Raw genomic sequence first — 19,289 nt, 5'->3', positions numbered from 1 at the left:
TGTGTCCCCCGCTCTGCCATAAGCGAAGCCACCCAATACTTCCTTCAGCCGGGTACCTTCCGCCCAGCGTGCCGTCAGCCCCTCAGGCAGAGAGAACAGCAGAGGCAAAGGATCTGGGGAAGGAGGGGTTGTGTTTGCAGAACTGGAAGCAGTTTGTGTGCCTGGAACGCAGACAGTGAGAGGGAGAGACCGCAGGAAGGACTTTTGTCTTTGTCCCAAGAACCCTGGGTGGGAGATGTCATTTATAGGGTTTCAGACAGGGAATGATGACCAGGTCTGCACTGCAAAAAAGCTGTCTCTGGAAGCAGGAGGGCTGGGGAGGGGCAGTTGCTGTTGTCCGGGTGGGAGAGGGTTGTCCAGGCTGAGAGCCCTCAGAGCCCCTTCCCTAGGAACCTCTGGCTGACCCCCACCCCACCCAGGAATTACTGTGAGTGTGCAGCAGGTGGTCACCGTGAGGAGTGATTGGAGGATCCCAGGGGTCCCCAGCCCAGCTGAAGGGAAACTTGGGTACCCATGCAAGCAGGACCTGGGTTATTAAACTATGTGCTCCCAGATCCTACCCCAGAATGTTGGGTTTACCTGCTGAATAGATGGGTTGTTGGGGGGAGCGGGGGATGGGCGGGCAGATGGATGGCGAGATGATTAGAGTCGAAGGGTGGGTGGCGTGCACAATTAGCTGCAGGCTGGGTCTGCCCTGGAGCACTCTTTGCTCCTGAGTCATAGAAGGAGCTTCAGGCCTAAAGGTCCTGGTAAGAGCTTGTGAGCCACGACCCTGACTTTTCCTCTGACCCTCCTGAACTCTGAAATGTAGTCAGTCCTTCCCGACTTCTCAGAGCCTCTTTGCTCTCGAGTCAATTCTTGATTTTTTCCTTCCCCAACCATCACGTGTCTAACTCCCCATAGTACCACCCCAACCAACTGTGTCTTTCAGCCGCATCGGTGGAGAGGCCCAGGAAGTTGCCTTCCTAGCAGCCAGCCCTTCCTTCGAGCTGCCTGTCCCCTGGAGCAGGGGCTCATGGAAGCATGCAGACACTGGTAGCCGTCCGGCTTCTCCTTGGCCTTTACTGTCACAGCCCTCCATCAGGCCCCACTCTGTGCCTCTGTTCCAGATGCCATGCAAGCCCTGCCAGCCGCCTCAGTAGGAGCTGGCATGTCCACTCAGAACAGGCTGGGGACAATGTAGTCGCTGTGGACGCCATCAATCAGCCCTTGCCCATTGTTGTGGACGAACCAGCAGGCAACTTTTGTGCCAACGCTGACGTCCTTCCTGTAGTCCTTCTGGGAGCCCCTGGGAGAAAGGAGAGAGATGCACGGGGTAGGCAAGATGGCTGCTGCGCCCAAGGACCTAAGGTTGAAAAGGCGTGTGAAGTTGCCAATTCTAGGAGTCCAAACTCTGGTCAAGAATGAGGCCTTGTGACTCCTTCTAGGGGGTCAGATTTGGCCTTTTCCCAGTTAAAGGGGGCCAAGACCCCAGAGGGAAACAAGGATGCCCCACAGACGACAAGAGCCAGATGGGCTGATGTGCGTGGGCAGAGAGAGCTCCTTCCTCCTGTCTTGTGACAGGGCAGGGTGAGGACGTCAGTAGAGTCTCCTCACCGGGTAACTGTCAGCCGATGGTTCTTCACCACCATTGTGGCATCTGGCTTTGTGGGGTCAGAGCCTGGGTGGACGTCAGACACTTTAAAGTCAAAGCGGTGGAAGAATTGTCCTGGGAATAAAAACATTCACACTGTCAGCCCTGCCACCACCATATGTGACATGGCCACTGGTCTTCCAAGGTAGATGCAAAGGCTGGATGAGGTGTTGAGCCCTGGGTCCAGGGTGGTTAGGCTGGCCCTTTGCATGGCTTTTTCCCTCCACCATGTGGCCTGAACAACCTGAGGCTTGAACGTTTCGTACCCAGCAGCCCATGTGTCTGTGCTGACATCCGATGACTGTCCACCACATAGAAGCCCAGGAAGTCATGGTGGATGGGCTGTTTCTTCCACACCTGATGCAAGACAACCACAAAAGTAAGCCCATCTCCAAAGGAGACCACCATGTTCTTCTTGTCGATCGTCACAGACAGTCTAGGAGAGAAGAGGAGGTCAGCAGTGAGGCCCAGTGGTCATGACACCAGGCATCTGAATCAAGGGTATCTCAGCAGGAGACATGACACCTGAGAGCGCACAGACTCCAGAAACTATGTCAGGGGTGCTGGAGAGAAGACGCTTATGCATGTTGACTGTGCACTCCACTGAGTGGGTCCCTGCTCCTCTGTAAGCAGGAGAAGGGGCTGTCCTGGGCGTCTGGAGGCCCGGGATCGAGCCCCAGCTCCACCACTGGCTTCCTGTGCGACATTGGGCAGGTTCTGCCCCTCTCTGAGCCTCTGTGGAACTAACACCGCTGCCCTGCCCACCCAGCTTGGGGTGATCTGAAGACACACGAGAGGCTGAGGAGTTTGAGAACAAGCGAGTTCAGCCAGACATGATGCATGTAGGGATCTTGGTCACTCTCAGCTTGCTTGCCAGGTCCACCTAATGCTTTCGTCCACACAGCGCTTCCCTCAAGGTCAGTCCTGCGAACTGTCTAGCTACCAATACTGCCTCTGATGGGGGCCCCAGGGGTTGGTGGGGGGCCACCATGGTCACCCTCCCCTAGGCAGGGGCTGAACTCTGAGGCCACTGGTCTTTCCTGTGAGCCCTGTGGATCTTCTGTCCTGCGATTTGTTCAAATCCCTCCTTAGACCCTTGCACTATAGCGCCTCTCAGAGACCCAGTAGTGGGGCTTTACCCATCCTGTGTGACCGTGACCGTGTCCAGCCAGCTGAACGTGCTCTGTGCAGCCCCATGCCACAGGGTGATCCTCTCCGGTGTCACCTCAATCTGGAAGTCCATCTGAGCATTGGCAATGCCCAGCTTGCCAAAGTAAGTCTTTCTGGTCTGGGAGTCCAGGCTGCTTCTCTTCTCACCAATGATCTGCCCGTTAACTGTGAGGCCTGCCAGAGGGGCGGGGTAGCAAGAGACCAGCAAGACCTGAGTCCAGGCTGGTCTTTAGGGACACACCTTCCCCTTCAGCCAGCCTACTGAGGGGTAGCCCAGTGGGGGCCCCATTGAGAGACCAGGACTTCAGAGCCAACCCTGTCTGTTCTTAGACACATGGGGGTCACACTACTGGCTGAGGGCCCACACTGTGGATCTGCCCCTTGCCTGGGCCAGTGTTGTTCAGACAACAATGATTCCCTACACACAGGCCGGGTCCTGCCTGCATGCCCAGGCTGCACTTAATTCTAACCATCTCCCCAACACCACTGGCCCCGGGGGCACTAGGGGAGCCTGTGGCTCTGGGTGGAATCTGTAATCCCTACAGGATGTAATCTACGTATAAGATGGGTGACTTATAGGCAGAGTGAGGAGCCAGTCCATGTGCCTATCCTAGGGACTCCAGGCCCTCCCAGGAAGAGACCCTGGCCCCAGCCCGCAGTCCCCACCTGTGACAGGGTCCTGAATGAGGCGCAGCACTGTGCCTGGGTCTTCGTCAATGTTGAAGCAGATGGCATCATCCTTCTCTGGAACTTGGATGATGAAGTGGGGGTCCCCATCCACTGAGTGCACATAGAGAAAGGGCTGGCTTCCAGGGCCTCTCACTGTTCCGGGGCCCTCCCCTTGCCTCCTAGTCCCCGTGGGATGGACTCCTAGACAGGTAGGAGGCACTTGGCCCTGGGCCCTGGGCCACGCCCCAGGAGCTGGGGAACTCACCGTAGTAGGGTGTCTGGGGAGGCTGGTAGTTGGCTGTGGACGCAAAGGGAGAGAGGGCTGAGCTAAACAAGCAGGCGGGGAGGGTCCAGGACCCCCACCCAGAGTTCGGTTCATGCCTCTCCCCTCCTGCTCCCTAATGCTCTTAAACCCTCGTCTCCTCAGGACCCCCTAGCCATCTGCCTGTCCCAGAGAGCTGATTCAGGAAAGACTCCGGAGGGGGACGGCACAGGGCCACGCTCTGTGGCAGCGGGCACATACTCACTCAGGTAAGCCATGGAGGGGATCACTGAAAAAAGAAGCCAAAGGGCAGGCGTGAGCAAGGTCTAGGGGTTCCCTCCGCCCAACCCCATGCCTTCTACCTGTCTCAGAGCTGCTGGTCCCCAGTGGGGCCCCAACCCTGACAGATAGAGGGTGGGAATATGACCCCCTAAGTTTAGGCTTTAGCAATGGGACATGCCTAGGAAACTCCTTTCTAGGGCTGGTGGGTAATATGGGTGTAGTGTTAATACCGGGGCTCAGCGCTTCCACGCAGCTAAAATGCAAGCCGTCAGTCAGTTTCTGTGTCAGGAGCAATGCCGTCCCCCACCCCTGAACTCCCACCCCCAGGGTGGGATGAGGCTCACAGGTGATTGTTGTCTTTGGTAGTAAAACACCCACCCAGACGCAGGCGGGCACACATACACACACACACACACACACACGCACACGCACAGTGACTACATTTCACAGGGCTGTTCAGAGGGCAAAGCCATGAGCCATTCCAAATATACTGCTTGGTTAGGACAGCCTGTATGGATAGAGACAAGGCAGGCTGATAGGGGCTGGGGAGGCCCTGACTGGTGGTGGTGGGCTTGTGGGGCGGGTGATGGTCAAATTTTACAATGAGAGAAACGCAAAGTGCTGTGAATTCCAGCGCAGGCGCTGGAACCAGGCTGCCTGGGCCAAAGTCCCGGCTTGGCCTCCTGTTGACTGAGTCATTGAGCAAATAGATTTAACCTCTCTGTGCCTCAGTTTCCTCACTGTAAAATGGAACCATGAGAGGACTCCCTGAATGGATTGCTGTGGGATTAGTCGAGTGCTAATTAAGTTGCTAATTTTTGTAGGTCACAGAATACTTTCATACTGATTGTCCTTCCTTGGGCAGGGGAAGCTACCGTCAGTCAACTGACGAGAACCCTTAGGCTCAGAGTGGAACAGAGCCCAGCCCCAGGCCCCTGGTGAGTTCACAGCAGAGCTGGGAGCTGAGCCAAGGTGTCCTGAGGGCCCCTCCCCAGGCAGTACATCCCCAGCATGATTGAAAACGCCTCCTTGGTCCTCTCTTGTCGTCCTCCTGGGACACCCACCCAGCTGTGGCTAAAGCTCACCTTCTGCATCCACAGGCCCTGGGAGGGAGGAAGAGGAGAAATGCATTAGAGGCCACAGACTCCTGGTGTCAGGGCCAATGTGACCGACTTACTGCCTGGCCAGCCAGCCCCAGGCCTCGTGTGGCCCCTGCAGGAACCAAGAGCTCCTGGAGGCAGAGGCCTGGCCCAGACCGGCTCTTTACCTCCCAGCCCCAACCCCCATGGCCTGTGCCAGTTGCAGGGACGCTCAGGAACCCCCTCTTGGGGTCTGGTTGAGCAGACCTGGTCCCAGCCTCCAGCTCTCAGGGCCGCTTCCTCTCACAGTCCCCAGGCACCTGCTCCAGGCCTAACTTTTAGGTCAGAAGTGCTTCTTCTTGTCTAACTGAACCCTTCCATGCTGCAGCCTAAGTCCCTTTCCTGGAAATGACCCTGGGCAATGTGCCCTTTTAGAAACTTCGAGGCTCCTATTCACACTAATGGCTTCGCTCCCTCTACAACACCCTCCCCATCCCTTGGCCAGTTTTCCTTCGATGCCCCCAGGACCTGCGCTTCTCAGAAGGTCTGGTCTCCTCAGCCTGGCCCTCTTCTCTTCAGGGCACCTAAGGCCAGGGGCCTGGAAGAAGGCCTCTGAGTTCTGGCCCCTACCCTCCGTGCCCACCTTCCCCAGGCTTGTCGGCAATGGCTGTCTTGTTCTCGTTGTCCTCAGGCTTGGTCACCACCATGGAGGTCAGTGGAGTCACGAAGTGGTACTTGAGGGACAGGTCCAAGGCCTGGGCTGTGAGGTTCTCCTTCTCCTCGCCATGGGCATTCTTGCTGTGGGGAGGGGCGGGGTGGGAGGGTCAGCCCAGGACCCTCTTCCACCCCTCCCAGTGGGGTCCCCCAGGATAGAGCCCACTAGCACTCAGAAAAAACTGGTTCACCAGCTCCCTGGGACAGACGGACATGCCCTGATTCCTCTCTGGACCTCAGTTTCCCCACCTGAAAAATACAAGGGGCTCGAGATGGCCACTGCAACAATCAGTCATGATAGAGTTCACATGCTGAGCGCCAGCGGCTTTCCTGGCCGAGCCCACTTAACAGAAGGCTGACACGGCCCTCTCGCATGGGCCCGAGCTCTGCTCCCTGTGGCTGAGGGCTGGGGTCCCAGCCCTTGGTTGTGTTCAGCATCAACATCTCTGTGGGCCCATGCTGGGTGCCGGGAACAGGATGCTAAGGCCCACCCCTGCCCTCGAGGTGCTCCCAGCCTGCTGCTTGAGCCCCAGACGATGGACCCGGCTCTACTCCAGGGAAAACGGGCCATGGGGCCTGGCCAAGAAGAGGGCAGGGCAGCTGGAGTGGGCGTGGAGGTGCACTTCCTGGGGTGTAAGTTTCCTCCTCGTGGGCTCCCCCCCGGAGCATAGCCAGCACAGGGGGCTTCACAGGTAGGTGCTGGGGCAGTGCCGGGGGCTGAGTGCGGGGCCCGGCCGTGTGAGAGGTGGGCCAGGGTCACCATTTCTCCAGCAGCTGCTTGATAGTGAGGTAGGCCCAGAGCCGCTCAATGTAGTTCCCAAAAATGTAGTCCCGCTCCTTCAGGGCCTTCTCCATCTCCTTCATGTCCAGCTCCTCAGTGAATGTCAGGTCGTTGATGGCCTGGGGCAGGGGTGGGAGAAGGTGAGAGGCTGGAGGCCTGGAGCCAGGAGCCAGGTGGGCCTTGTTCAGGAGCTGCTGCTGCTGGGCCGTCAGCCAGGAGGCTGGAGCCCTATCCGTGCGGATCCCCCATCCCCAGCGCACAGCCGGGCCCCGGCCCAGCTTACCCCGTGGCCCTTCACGTCCGCCTTAAAGCTGTTCATGTCCTCGTCTGCCAGGCGCCCAGCCACCACAATCTCAGAGCCGTCGTAGAAGTGCTGGTAACTGCTCTGGGTGAGGTCCAGGATGGCGTTCTCAGGGTACTCCACCTCCACATCTGTCAGCAGCGGGTTGGCCACCTCCTCATAGAAGCCCTGGAGTCCAGATAGGGGACCTGCTCATCTCAGGCCACCAGGGCGGGCAGAGAGAGGACAGGGTGGGCAGGCTCCCACTGGCGCCTCCGCGGGTGGTTGAGTCTCCCGGGCTGGGCCAGTCCTGGCTCCTGATCTCTACTTCCATGTGGCCCTGACTGTGCCCTTCAGTTTGTGGGTGCCCTTCCTCACCACGTTCCCCCCTCCCCCCAGGTAGAGACTGGGAGGAATAGAAAAGGAAAGGACAGAGTTCTTGGCACATAGAAAGGACTCAAGAAATGTTTGTTGGAACGAAAGTAAGAAGGAAGGGTGGAAGCCGACTAAAGAAGGCAATGTGGGGTGAGAGCATGGAGACCCGGAGACTGACAGGAGGAAGGCCGGGGGTGTCCACTGCAGAGGTGGAGAAGCAGTCACCTGTGCCAGGGAGGAGGGGGAGGGTACCAGATTTAGCAAATGAAAATACAGGACATGAGTTAAACTTGAATATCAGGTAAATGACAAGTGATTTTTTAGTATAAGTACAGCTGTCATGGGATGAATTGTGTACCCTCAAAATACATAGGTTAAAATCCTTACTCCCAGTACCTCAGGGCATGACCTTATTTGGGGAAAGGGCCTTTACAGAGGTAATCAAGTTAAAATGAAGTGTTCAGGATGGACTCCAATCCAATCCGACTGGTGTCCCTATGAAAGGGGGAAATTTGGACCCAGAGGCAGACATGCACACAGAGAAGATGATGTGAAGATACAGGGAGAAAAATGTCCATCTACAGGCCAAGGAGAGAGGCCTGGAACAGATCCTTCCCTCGCAGCTCTCAGAAGGAGCCAGCCCTGCCGACACCTTGATTTTGGTGTTCTAGCCTCCAGAACTGTGAGACGATAAATTTCTGTTGTGGAAGCCACCCAATTTATGGTAATTTGTTAAGGCAGCACTAGTAAACTAATACAGTGTCCTATGCAGTATCTGGAGCATGCTTGCTAAAACATTATTTGCTGTTTATGAGAAATTCATATTTAACTGGATGTCTTGTATTTGATCTGGCAGTCCTACAGAGGAAGCAGGTCTGTTCTGTGTAGCCCACAGACAAAATCAGAACCAGTATGGATGGGTAAGAGATAACCAGAGGTAGATTTCAACCCAAGAGGAAGTTCTTTCTAATAACCGAAATTGTCACACAGTGGAACAGTTTCCTGAGGAAGTAGTGAGCTCCTTATTCCCAGAGGTGTGCAAGACAAGACATACCTGCAACTGCACATTGGCATCGGAATCCTCATAAATGCGGCGGGCAAGCCCGTGGTTCTCCAGGGCCATACGCTCCAGGAAGTTATAATTCAGATTGTTGCCAAAGCCCAGGTTATATAAGGGGAACTTGCCACCAATGGCATTCCGCACATTCTCTTGGATTTTTTCAGGTCTGCTTTCACCTACAGGAGAAGGAGGTGTTCACGCTCCAGCCACAGCCCCGGCGGCTGTCAGGAGAAGCTGTCTGGACAGATCTGACTCCTACACGTGCAGTTGGCGGAGTCATGGCCACCAGCCCTTGTAGAGGCAGACGTGGGAAGGCCTGGCAGGGAGGCAGGGCCCTGCCCTTGAGGGGCTCACAGACCATGGGGGACCCTGGAGAGAGCTGCCCAAGGTCTTGCAGCACGCCAGCTACAGAGCCAGGAGTGGCAGCCAGAGTTACACCCGCTGCCTCACCCACATTGGCGTCCCCGTCGGTCAACATGATGACAATGGAGGTGCTCCTCTCCAGGACTCTGTACTCCTCCCGGGCCTTGTTCAGCATACTGATGCCCTTCAGCAGCGCGTCGTTGATGTTGGTCACTGGCACACAGACAGACAGACGGCACCGTGGGAGCGTGTCCTCAGGGTGTCAGGGTGGAGGAGGTCGAGACAGCAGGCCCTGCTCACGTGCCCAGGGACCCTGCCTGCCCATATGTGGTGGTACTCAGTAAATATCGACTGAATGACTCAGTGAGTGATGAATGAATGACTGAGTCTTTCAAATGAGTAAAAAGACCAGCCTCTCAGGGCTGCCGGAAGGATAGATGCACACAGTGATTGTAAGAGCAATTTGGAGAACAGTCAAATGGACTCCCAGCCCCTCTCACAGGGAGGAGTGGGGAACAGTATAGACATCACTTGTCATCTTTCATACAAAACTGCCATGGATAAGGGTATCTTGCTGGGGCTAGTGGGGCACCAGGATCACAGGTTAGAAACAGAAAGAATGGCTTTCCCTAGACCACAGAGAAGACACCCCAGTATCTAGCCTCAGGACTCCCCACCCCCACCTCTACCCCCATCCAGGGTCTGCCGGGCCTGGACGAGCAGAGTCTCTGCCCCAAGGCAGGAGGGAGATAGGCTGCTCAGGCAGAGAGGAGTGGCAGGATGTGGCTCCCTCCCCTCTGTTCTTACTTCCTTGGTCACGAATATTCATCACAAATTTCCTGGCCTCCTGGATGTTCTCAGGAGTGGCTTGAACTAAAGTGTCTTTCCAAGTGGTCACACCTCCACTGAACAGGATGAAATTCAGGTAGTCATCCTCTTTCACATCCTCCAGAATTTTGAGGAGGGCATCCTTTGTCTGGGAAGGAGAAAGACAAGCAGACAAGAAGATGTCTTCCCAGCCTGGGCTGGCGGTGAGGCCCATGCCATCTGCAAAAAAAGGGGCAGATGATTTGTGCCTTTTTAGAATCCTGTCCCCCTTTCCCATCTTTCACTGGAAATATTGGCTTCGTGCACTTTTTAAAAATCTCTCTCTCCCTCCCACACGTCCCACCCCCACCCCCTTTGCCCCAAGGAGAGTACCTGCTCCATTTTCCGACCGTGCATGGAGCCACTGACGTCAATCACGAAGACCACGTTCTTGGGCACCACCGGAAGGCCTTGAGGTGCAAAGAAGTGCACGAAGTAGCCATTGACGATCTGGAAAGGGGAGAGAGAGAGAGGAGGCCAGTATCCCTTCAGCAACCTCACGTTGGCTGCCCTTGCAAATAGGACGCAGCCGTTAACCAGCCCAAAATAAAGATGTCCTTTCCACCCCTCCAGGGGTGCCACACGAAGGCTCTGGACTACCTATCGTCCCCACACCTTGCAGGAAACTCATCCTTGGGCTGAGGATCAAGGGTGTCTCACTAGATGAAGCTGCAGCCCCTCCCCGCATCAGCCCTCACTCCACCATGGTGGGGAATCTACCAGCCTGGCAGAGCCAGTCGGCGGGTACCTACCTGCACATTGGCTGGAGACTCTCTGTTCACGTCATAGGTGATGATAAAATCTCCTTTGAGGAGGGAGTCCGTGCAGGTTGGGCATGAACGTTGTTGATCCAAGCTGGGCTTGAAGGACACGTGGCCCTGAGGGAGGGTGATGGCCAGCCTTGCTCAGCTTGGCCAGGGCCTGCCCTCTGCAGACCTCAGCCCGGGGCTGCCCTGGGGAGCACGGTGCAGTCCTCATGGCGAGGAGCCTGTAGGTAGGTGCCTGGGCAGTCCTGCCACCCTCTGGGGTGCTCAGCCTTTCTGAGCACCTCTCTTCCCTTCGGAGATCTGGAGCTCCTTGGAGGCCAGGGGCCTTATCTGAGCCAGCCTTTCACTCTTCCTGCTCACTGGGCCCACAAGTCCCTTAGCTCTGCCTGCACTAAGAAGCCACTTTGGGAGGGGAATTCTGCACCATGAAAAGGAATTTCATGTTGGGTGGTATTGTGTGTGTTGTTGCCAAGAGGAGGGGGAAGGGAGCAGAGTAGGGAATGGGGAGGGGGCCCTGGGTGAGGGCACCGCCTGCAGAGGCCAGCAGCCCTCTGAGCATATGCTCCTTGGGTCTCACCCTGGGAGTCCTGACTGAGATTTGCTGTCCATATAAACATTTATTCATCCACTGCCCATGATCAGCAAGGCCCCTGGAATTGCTGGGGACCTTCGGGACCAGAGCCAACCACCAGTACCAAGAATAAAGTTCCCTTTTTTCTTTCACCCCTCATGTGGAATCAGATCTAAAAAACTCCCTCTGGCCTCGGTCTCCTTATCTGTAAAACAGGGACCAGTAACCTGCCCTGCCTGCTTCCCAAAGTAGAATGGGACCAGGCTATATAAATGGCTTCCCTGTCCCCCAGTGCAGTTGAGACCCCAGTTCCTCCGGCAGGTCATCATCAGCAAGCAGCCCCCTGCCTCCAGCATCCTCACTCCTGACCCAGGGGGCCTAGGAGAAAGGGGATGTTGCAGACTTATCCCCCCGCCACACACACACACGTGCACTCTCTCTCTGTCTCTCTCTCTCTCTCTCTGTCTCTGTCTCTCTCCCTTGCATCAGTCAAATCCCCAGGTTCAGACTCGCCCTGCTAGGGTCAGTGTTCCTGCACCTGCCCCCCAGGCCCGAGGAGCATCTACACCACCTTTTTCCCTGAGAAGGACTTGGTGAGAGCGCTGCTCAAGAGGTCATTGGTGATGAATGAGGCTTCAGCATCCAGCGTACTGATGCCCTGGGGCTCGAAGATGTCTGCTGTGATCTGAAATGGCGAAAGGTAAGGAGATGTCACTCAGTGACAGTGCAGAGCCCAGCCTCCAGGACAACAAGGGCAAGGAGATGGGTCAGTGATGTACAAGGAGCAGCCTCTAGGACAACTCTGTGACAGCCAAGCCTGCTGTCTCCCACCAAGAAAATGACCACAAGGGCTTTTAAGTGGGTACTCTGACCCCAGAACTCTTCTACTACCTGCCATATGGTGCCCCAGATTCTACCACTAAAGCATTTCCTTTGGCTTTCCACTCTGATGTAGGTAAAATGCCCATGTAAGCAGTTAGAAGCATTACAGAGACACTTTGTGATGTTGCCCCCAAGGGCCCAGCACCCAACCTGGATCTGCCAGGTGCCGCCCAGCCTCCTCCCCTTAGCCCAGGTGCTGTAGCCAGCGCCAGTGTAATTCCCCCACGCCTCCTCAACCAAGTGGTGGGGGCTGGGTTTCTGTGTTCTTGACCCTGCTGTGAGGTCTGCCCAGGGACCCTTCCCAGCACCCTGCCCCCAGCAGTTTCAGCAGGGGCTGCAGGAGAGCAGCTGATTACCTCAAAGTGCTTGACCAGTTGCTTGGGCTGGACCTTGAGGTACATCTCGTACTTGCCCTTGTGCCTCTTCAGCAGCTCCTCGTAGGTTAGCTCAAAGGTGACCTTGCTGCCTGCAGCCACATTGACTGAGACGGTGAATTTCTCCAGCTTCCTCCCAGAGGCCCTGGATGGGGGTGCAAGACAATGACTGCCCCAAAGACAGCACCAGCCCATCCTTCCTGGGCTTTGGGTTCAAGTCCCTTACCCTTGGGGGAGACCCCTACCCACTCTGAGCCTCGGTTGCCTCAAATTCAAAATGAGATAACATTGTAAGAATTACGGCCCTTTTGCCAAATAATGATAATAATAGCTGCTGTTCTGTTGTTTGTGTCTCTGAGGGCCCTTACAGCCCTGAGTTCTCCCCAAGGCCTGGGGGCCCACACTTACTTGACCAAGCCAGCTGTCTTGCCCTGGGACACGGCCTTTTCATACTGCTTCTTGGCAACTTCCTTCTCTTTGACATTCCCAGGGTAGGTAACACCATCAATGGTCCTGCAGGGATAGAGAGCTGCTGGGGGACTCATGCTGAGCCAGACTCCCCTCCCAGCCCAGAGCCAGCGGTCGTGATGACACCCACAAGGTGAAGTTGGTGATGAAGGCTGTCTTGGGCAGCTCCACATTGAAAGAAACCTCCTTGGCAGTGTCTGCGTGGTTGACGGCCCTGGTGGTGACGACATTGTGAGCGAAGCGGGAGGTCACCTTGCAGTGGACCTTGGTGCCGTAGACTTCGATGCCATCGACCACCTGCGGGAGAGGAACAGTGTTCAGCAGATGGTGACCAGCCAGCCTGAGGCACCCGGAAACCAGGACTTCCTCCTGGCCTCTCCCCTTCAAGCTCCCCTTTGTGGGCTCCAAAGCTCCTGCCTGGTAAGTGGCCCCTCCAGTCTCCCAGTCACCCATGTCAGAAGCCTGGGCAGCATCCTTGGTTGCCACCTTTAATTGGCCACCACTGTTCTGATGGTCACTCTGCATCCTTAGCTCTATCATCTGTTTACATACAGCCGTAGCCAGTGAGATGGTATAAAAACCCAAATCTGACCCTGTCCTTCTGCCACTTGAAGCGCTCCCGTTCTCACCACTGCCCTCAGGACAGTCTTCCCCCTGGCTCTGGGGGCCTCCAGGCAGGTGCTGCCTCTGCTCATCCCGTGCTCCAGCCATGCCAGGTCCTAGCTCTTCCTGCTCATCTTCCACACCTCAGCTTGGAAAGAGCGTGTCCACACACACACCCCAGCCCGCCCCCTGTGTCCTTTGGTAATTGCCCGCTTCTGTCTCCCAAATAGGCCCTTGTTTCCTATCTGAGGGCAGTGCATGGGGATGGCCTTCGTGCCCCCCAAAACCCTCTTTCCAACGGGGTGATGGACCAAGGGACGCTCTACGGAGACGTCTGGGTTAAACATGGATATAAAGATGCTTCGTGAAGGTGTGACGGGGCCATTCACTGTGTGTCTCCTGCCCTGTGCATGGGGCCTGACAAGTGCTCGGTAAGTGTTTGTGGGAAGATGGACTCGTGGAAGGGTGGTCCTCTGCTCTATCAGCGGGTCCGAGGGCCATGGTTCCGTGGTGCTCTTTCCCAGGGCTCTGGAGTCACGGCGGGGGTCTGCGAGGGCAGGGGGCCATAGGCTGTTTGCCAGCTGGAGGGACCTGCCATTGTGGCCCACTCCTTCTGCTGTTGGGCAACTAGCTCCGTCCTGCCCTGCCCTGCCCCATCCCTGGTGAAAGTTCTCACCCCTTCCGGGAGGCTCCGTTTCTGCAAAAACAGACAAACACAGGGGTCAGGCCAAGTCCAAGGCCACAGTGGCTTGGCAATAGGCTCTGGGCTGAGGCCAAGGTTCAGCAGTGACCCCCACACACACACCTCGAGGGGCCTCTGGACATGGACCCACCCAGAGCCACATGTCGGAGTAGGAAGGGCTCTGAACAGATGGGGAAACTGAGGTGCAGGGAGGGAAGATCTCCAGTTCACCGGGGGGATCAGGGCAAGGAGGACCAAAGCCAGAGCTCTTCCCCTGCCCCATATACCCTGACTCACTCTGCCCTTCCCTGGGCCCAAGGCCCCTGAGGCCTCATCCAGACCCCACCACCACTGTACCCCACACAGCTCAGCTCGGCCATTCCTAGAGGCCTCTACCCTTGTCTCAGACGTGGACCTTCACAGCCCCTCAGTGAGGTGAGCTGATCGTGCAGCATCACCCACCTGACGGGTAGGGAAACAGAGGCCCAGGAGATTTAAGAGCCTTGCCCAGGATTAGGGAGCAGGTCTGGAGCCCAGTTCCCCGCATACCAGCTCTGTTCCCTGCAGCTCACCGCCCAGCCTCTGCCTCCTCCGCACCCTACACACAGGACTGCCGGCCTGGCCCCTCTGCCTGCCAGATGGTGAAGAGGGGGCAGATTTACCCCGAGTAGCCGGCATAATCTTCTAGGGAAGCCAGAGACCGCCACACCGGAGAGCAGAGCCAAGATGAGGCAGGGCCACCGAGCAGACGCCATCGCTGAGCACACTGGCAGCACCTGGTCTCCTTATATGAGCAAGCCTAGTGTTTCCCAAGTGGGGTCATCGACCTGCAGTGTGGGCGGGAGGAGCGGGAGGCGGGAGGATCCCCCAGGAAGCTGGACACGGGTGGAGTAATGGGCCTGGATCTGACTGTACCAAGGAGGCCCGGTGGGTATCGTCAGCGGTGTTAGGACTTCACTCCCGGGGGCTGTGGGACAAGGAGGCCCCCGGAGAAAGCAGAAGCTCTGTGTTGGCAAATGGGCCCCGAGACCCCCTGGGAGGGGGCAATGGGAGTCACAAACGGCATCTCGGCATTGTCGCCGCACCGCAGACGTGCCTCCTGGCCTCCTGGATCACAGTCACCCCCCTCTTCTTGAGGCAGCCAGGGCACCAAACCAGACCCATCCCTCTAAGGCTCAGATCTCCATGGCTGACCCCTTGCTCATTACTCTCTCTGTCTCCCGCGACCCCTTGAAAAGGACAACTCCCAAGTCCTGTGGTCCAGCTCCAACTTGCTTTCTGAACTTAACTCTCTTCTCACTGGCGTACCTCCCCCTTCTCTGCACATCACATCTCTTATCTCTGCCAGCCTGTGTCCCTCCTTCAGAAGTCTTCCTCTTTTGTCCCCTAGCTGACCACAGACAGCCCTGCTGCAGGCTCCAAGCTCCCGAAGGGCCTACATTCTGTCATTACCTTTGGTTGAGGTTCTCAGGTTTGGATCTGATCACTCTCTCTAGACTCTGAGCACCTGGAGGGCCAGGCCACGTGTCACATTCATCCCTGTGTTCCCAGTCTGGCCAGGAACTCAGCTGCCCTCGGCCTCTTGGAGAGTCGTTCTCCTGAAAGTCTCCAGTGAGCCTGGAATTCTGCTATCCAGGACAATGGGAGCCTCAGAGGCAGGGTCTTATCCCCTCCTAGTGGGGGCTGGGTCCTTCTGGGCCATCCCAGGGCCCTGCCAGCCCCTAGACCTTCCAGAGTGGCTACCATGTGCCGGCCATACCCATGTTCTTCTGAGCAAAGTGACCCAGTGACCCTCCTACTCGGCCACTAGTGAACAGTGTTGATGAGGATGCCTGAGCACAGGACAGCTAATTTATGGATCGTACCATGGTCTTGACTGAAAGCCACGAGTGTACTTGACTGTGAGATGTACAGAGAGAGTTGACTGCTGAGGGCAGAGAAACAGAGTGAGAAGACAGAAAGCAGAAGCTCTGAGGCAGCAGAAGCCATGAGGAAGGAGTGGACTAGTGACTGGAAGTCGCAGGAGCCACAGAAGTAATGACAGAGAGCTGCAAAGTCAGCAAAACAATACTGGATCAACAAAGGGAGCTGCTGAGGCCCGGCTGGGGGTCCCTGCTCTCCTCAGGCCTCCTGAACCCTGACCCACACTGCTGGCGGGCACCGAGTTCAGGGCTGACACCTGGGAGCAGAGAGAAGGGCCCTGCAGTCTAGCTCCCAGCACGTCTAGTTCATGAGGTCATCTTCAGCGTCGATGGTCGCTGACCACTGGGCTCTTGGGGCTGTGGCAGGGGTGGCAGAACTATTGTCCTGCCAGCATTGCCCAGTGGCTCCTGCTCACGGCCCTGCAGCCGCCTGAGGAGCTTTCCCCAGCCCCTCTCCTCCAGGCTACCGCCTCATCCCCCAATACTTGGAGTTTTGTGGGAGGGACAACTCAAAGTACGAAATTCTGAGGTTGCTCAAGAGGCCCCTGAGGGACAGCTGGGGACTTGGAGGGACCCAGAGTCATCATACAGAATTTCGAATTAAAGGAATCTAGGAAATCTTCAGGTCCACCCCATTTCCACTCTAGAGGACGGGAAAAGGAGGCCCCAGTTGGGCAGACTTTGCTGAGGGTGACCAGCCAGCTGGCAGCCCGTGGCTCTCCCTTGAGAAGCCCAGGATACGTCAGACGGTGGGCTGGGCTCTGAGATTCCACTGGCTGCCCCTCAGGGCTCTGTGTCCCTGGGCTTGGGGCAGCTCTGGACCTCAGCATTTGTGTTGTTGATCTGAGCCCCCATGGGCCTCATCTGGAATGGGAACTGGACAGAAGCCAGAAAAAGCAGAAACCCTTTGGAAAGGAGTGGGTGGAGGCCCATCAACCTTCGCCAAAAGGGCCAGTGGCTCCCCAAAGTACAAGTTCATCTCTACACACCCTGTAACGTCACATTTTAACTGGGCCCCTAGACAAGGCCCAGGGAAGGCATTCTGAAGGGGTATCAGGAATCAGTGTGAGGAGTCAGTGGACTGCTATTCCTGGCCCCTGAAATCACAGCTTCTGGGCAGTGGCCGTCTCTGCTTTGAGGAAATATGCCTGCTCTCAGAGGTTCCAAACCCCCAGCTGGGAAATCCAGTGAAGGATGGAGGCCTGGGAACTGCCTCCTGAGGCCCTGACCCCAATAGGTGACCCTCAGCTCCTGGCAGGACTTCTTCAGGACCCCAAGTCCATATATATTTCATGTATTTCTTTCACATGTTTGTGTTAAGTGATACTTTGGGATATCCAGAACCAAATCCCAGCAGGCTTTGGCCATCAGCCACCCAGCCTGATGGGAATATTTACATGGGGTGGTTAAGCACATAGATGCTGACTCCAGATAGCATGGGTTCAAATCCCAGCTCCGCCACTTAAAAGAGCAGTGATTTTGGACAAATTACCTAACCTCAGCTGAAAGTAGTCATGATAAAAGTATCCCCCAGGGCTGTTGAGAGTATACATTTAATTAATTCAACAAAGGCACTTAGAACAGTTCCTGGCTACAGGAAGCACTGGGGCAGCTGCAGCTGTTACGGGTTGTTCCTATACGTGCTGCCAGAGTGTCCTTTGGTCTCTGGACCTGTAGGGGAGGCTGTGTGCACGGGACACCCAGGACACTCAGAGGGCACGGGGCCAGGCAGCTGCAGAGAACAGGGTGGGGTGGGGGCAGAGTTGGTGCCGGCTCCCGCCCAGCCTCCTGGTCTGCTGTGACTCCTGAGCCCTTCTGAGAAGCAACATCTTGGGTTGCCTCCCTGCCACACCCCCCTCCCGCAAAGCAGCCAGCCTGGGCTGGACATAGCCTCTCTTTAATGGAAGTCATGAGTGCTTCGACATAGGAGACCAGCTTGGACAGGGAGGTGTGGCCTGGGCAGCGGGTCAGGCTCCTCCTCTGCCATGGTCCCAAGGGAGGATTGGTGTGCTGGCTGGGGGCTCAGAAGATGTCGGGGACGATATAGTCAGTGTGAACACCGTCGATCAGCCCATCCCCGTTGTTGTGGATGAACCAGCAGTTCACCTCAGCCCCATGCCGGGGGTCTTTGCTGTAGTCTTTTTGCAAGCCCCTGAGGAGACACAAGCCAGCTGGGGTCACCTTTTGGAGCTGGCAGGGCTGCACCGCCCCAAGAAGCCCACCTCAACCCTGTGACACCTGGAGGAAGGCCTGGCGCAACGATGGGGAAGGCCAAGGGCAGAGATGCTGGGAGAGCAGCCCACCCACCTGGTGACCGTCAGCCGGCGTTTCTTCACCACCATCGTGGCGTCTGTCTTTGTGGGGTCAGAGCCTGGGTGGAGGTCGAACACTTTATAATCAAAGGGGTGGAAGAATTGTCCTGGAAAGGCATATGGGAGACAGCAGTTACCATCGGGGGCCTTGCTGCCTTGTACTCAGTAGGTGCTCACTGGAGGCTTAGAGAGTTGCCTAAACAATTGTTTTTCAAGGGCTTGACTGTTTCTATAAATGTTGGCATCAAAAGCCACCTTTAGTTCGCTTGCTATAGAGAAGCAGATATATTGCCTGTTGGTTGTACCTCCTGTCTTTTTGGACCAATTCCAAAGGAATCTGGCTGGGGAGAGAGGGTTGAGGGGTAGAGAACAGGGTCTGCAGGAAGGCCACAAGGAGAAGCAGTGTGGCCGATGACCCATCCCATCAGGAGGTCTCTGGGTGTCCACTGGACCTTTCCATTTGCTAATTGGACCTCTCCTTACTCGCTCCCAGGCTCACTTAACCTTTAAATTCATTGTGTTTGATTGCAGCCTTTTTGTGGGACAAGCCTTCACTGGGACCCTCTTTGGAACTCTGAGCCTTGTAGGCCACGTTGGAGGTGGGCCTATCCTGGTGACCCGCTGCAAAGCTCACCCAGGGTAAGTCCTCTGGTTTCAACACCCCACCCCACAGCTCTGCCCGCCTAGCCAGCCGTACCCAGCAGCCCGTGTGTCCGTGCCGACATCCGGTGACTATCCAGCACGTAGAAGCCCAGGAAGTCCTGGCAGATGGCACTCCCCTTCCATACCCGGTGCAGGACGACCTCGAAGGTGCCCCCATCCTCCACGGACACCACCAGGTTCCTCTTCCTGTTGATGGTCACCACCACCCTGTGGGGCCAGGTGCCATGAAGGCAGGTGCGGCTGCACTGCACCCCCTCCATTCAGCTGCTCTTGTCCTTGAGACCCAGCTCTTATGAACCCCTCTCCCCGCAGCGGGTTGACGGTTACCTGCTCCATGCTCCTTCCCACTTGTTGCTATTGTGTATGGGGCCCTTACAATGTGCTAGGCTCTGTGCTAAGCCCTCCACGCAAACTGCATCATTCAGTTCCCACTCTGATCCTGTGAGGACTGAGGCTCAGAGAGGTTAAAAAACTTGCTCAAGGTCACACAGCTGGCGAGTGGCAGAGCCA

General features: G+C 56.5%; 2 protein-coding genes and 2 long non-coding RNA genes across 7 annotated transcripts in view; 2 read left to right on the top strand and 2 right to left on the bottom strand.

Annotated features, from left to right (window-relative positions):
• Positions 1-1,042: 1,042 nt before the first annotated feature.
• Positions 1,043-14,662, bottom strand: ITIH3 (inter-alpha-trypsin inhibitor heavy chain 3). 4 transcript variants are annotated; one of them, XM_067754725.1, is made up of 22 exons: positions 14,545-14,662; positions 13,877-13,897; positions 12,728-12,894; positions 12,538-12,658; positions 12,112-12,274; positions 11,445-11,558; positions 10,288-10,413; positions 9,869-9,985; positions 9,476-9,644; positions 8,756-8,881; positions 8,300-8,481; positions 6,874-7,059; positions 6,570-6,709; positions 5,739-5,893; positions 5,102-5,119; positions 4,000-4,023; positions 3,738-3,770; positions 3,470-3,583; positions 2,773-2,977; positions 1,900-2,069; positions 1,597-1,708; positions 1,043-1,288 (listed from the first exon to the last, which is right to left on the bottom strand). In XM_067754725.1, exons 3-22 carry the CDS (start codon positions 12,825-12,827, stop codon positions 1,159-1,161), a joined length of 2,505 nt encoding a protein of 834 aa, XP_067610826.1. In that variant the 5' UTR covers positions 12,828-12,894; positions 13,877-13,897; positions 14,545-14,662; the 3' UTR covers positions 1,043-1,158. The 4 variants fall into 4 exon arrangements, with proteins under 4 accessions (XP_067610826.1, XP_067610823.1, XP_067610824.1 ...); XM_067754722.1 differs by having other exon boundaries at positions 12,538-12,642; positions 14,545-14,656; XM_067754726.1 differs by having other exon boundaries at positions 1,049-1,288; positions 1,900-1,990; positions 12,538-12,642; positions 14,545-14,656.
• Positions 2,064-5,745, top strand: LOC137232536 (uncharacterized). Its single transcript, XR_010947059.1, has 4 exons — positions 2,064-2,550; positions 3,900-4,003; positions 4,882-4,954; positions 5,117-5,745. It is a non-coding gene; the product is annotated as an uncharacterized lncRNA (long non-coding RNA).
• Positions 10,812-19,289, top strand: part of LOC137232535 (uncharacterized) — a 17,014-nt gene continuing 8,536 nt past the window's right edge. Inside the window, exons 1-4 of the long non-coding RNA XR_010947058.1 lie at positions 10,812-11,573; positions 12,620-13,017; positions 13,431-13,631; positions 18,648-18,755. This is a non-coding gene — a long non-coding RNA (uncharacterized lncRNA). The remainder of the gene's footprint in view (positions 11,574-12,619; positions 13,018-13,430; positions 13,632-18,647; positions 18,756-19,289) is intronic.
• ITIH1 (inter-alpha-trypsin inhibitor heavy chain 1) overlaps positions 17,335-19,289 on the bottom strand; it is a 14,616-nt gene continuing 12,661 nt past the window's right edge. Inside the window, exons 21-23 of the mRNA XM_067754721.1 lie at positions 18,814-18,986; positions 18,112-18,223; positions 17,335-17,956 (exon numbers count right to left, since the gene is read on the bottom strand). Of these exons, the coding sequence (XP_067610822.1) occupies positions 17,827-17,956; positions 18,112-18,223; positions 18,814-18,986 (415 nt within the window). The 3' untranslated portion in view covers positions 17,335-17,826. The remainder of the gene's footprint in view (positions 17,957-18,111; positions 18,224-18,813; positions 18,987-19,289) is intronic.

The sequence above is a fragment of the Pseudorca crassidens genome, chromosome 10, assembly GCF_039906515.1.
Source record: "Pseudorca crassidens isolate mPseCra1 chromosome 10, mPseCra1.hap1, whole genome shotgun sequence".
NCBI lineage: Eukaryota > Metazoa > Chordata > Mammalia > Artiodactyla > Delphinidae > Pseudorca > Pseudorca crassidens.
This window is presented reverse-complemented; position numbering and strand designations above follow the sequence as displayed.

What these genes read in the sequence shown, in the direction of transcription:
- ITIH3 (XM_067754722.1), bottom strand. Translation starts at nt 14,637, where the DNA reads ATGGCGTCTGCTCGGTGGCCCTGCCTCATCTTGGCTCTGCTCTCCGGT. An exon ending in CCCCTCCATGGCTTACCTGA is followed by an intron (nt 3,771 to 3,999) that starts GTGAGTATGTGC and finishes TTGCGTCCACAG; the next exon opens with CCAACTACCAGCCTCCCCAG. An exon ending in GTCACGGTCACACAGGATGG is followed by an intron (nt 2,070 to 2,772) that starts GTAAAGCCCCAC and finishes CTTCTCTCCTAG; the next exon opens with ACTGTCTGTGACGATCGACA.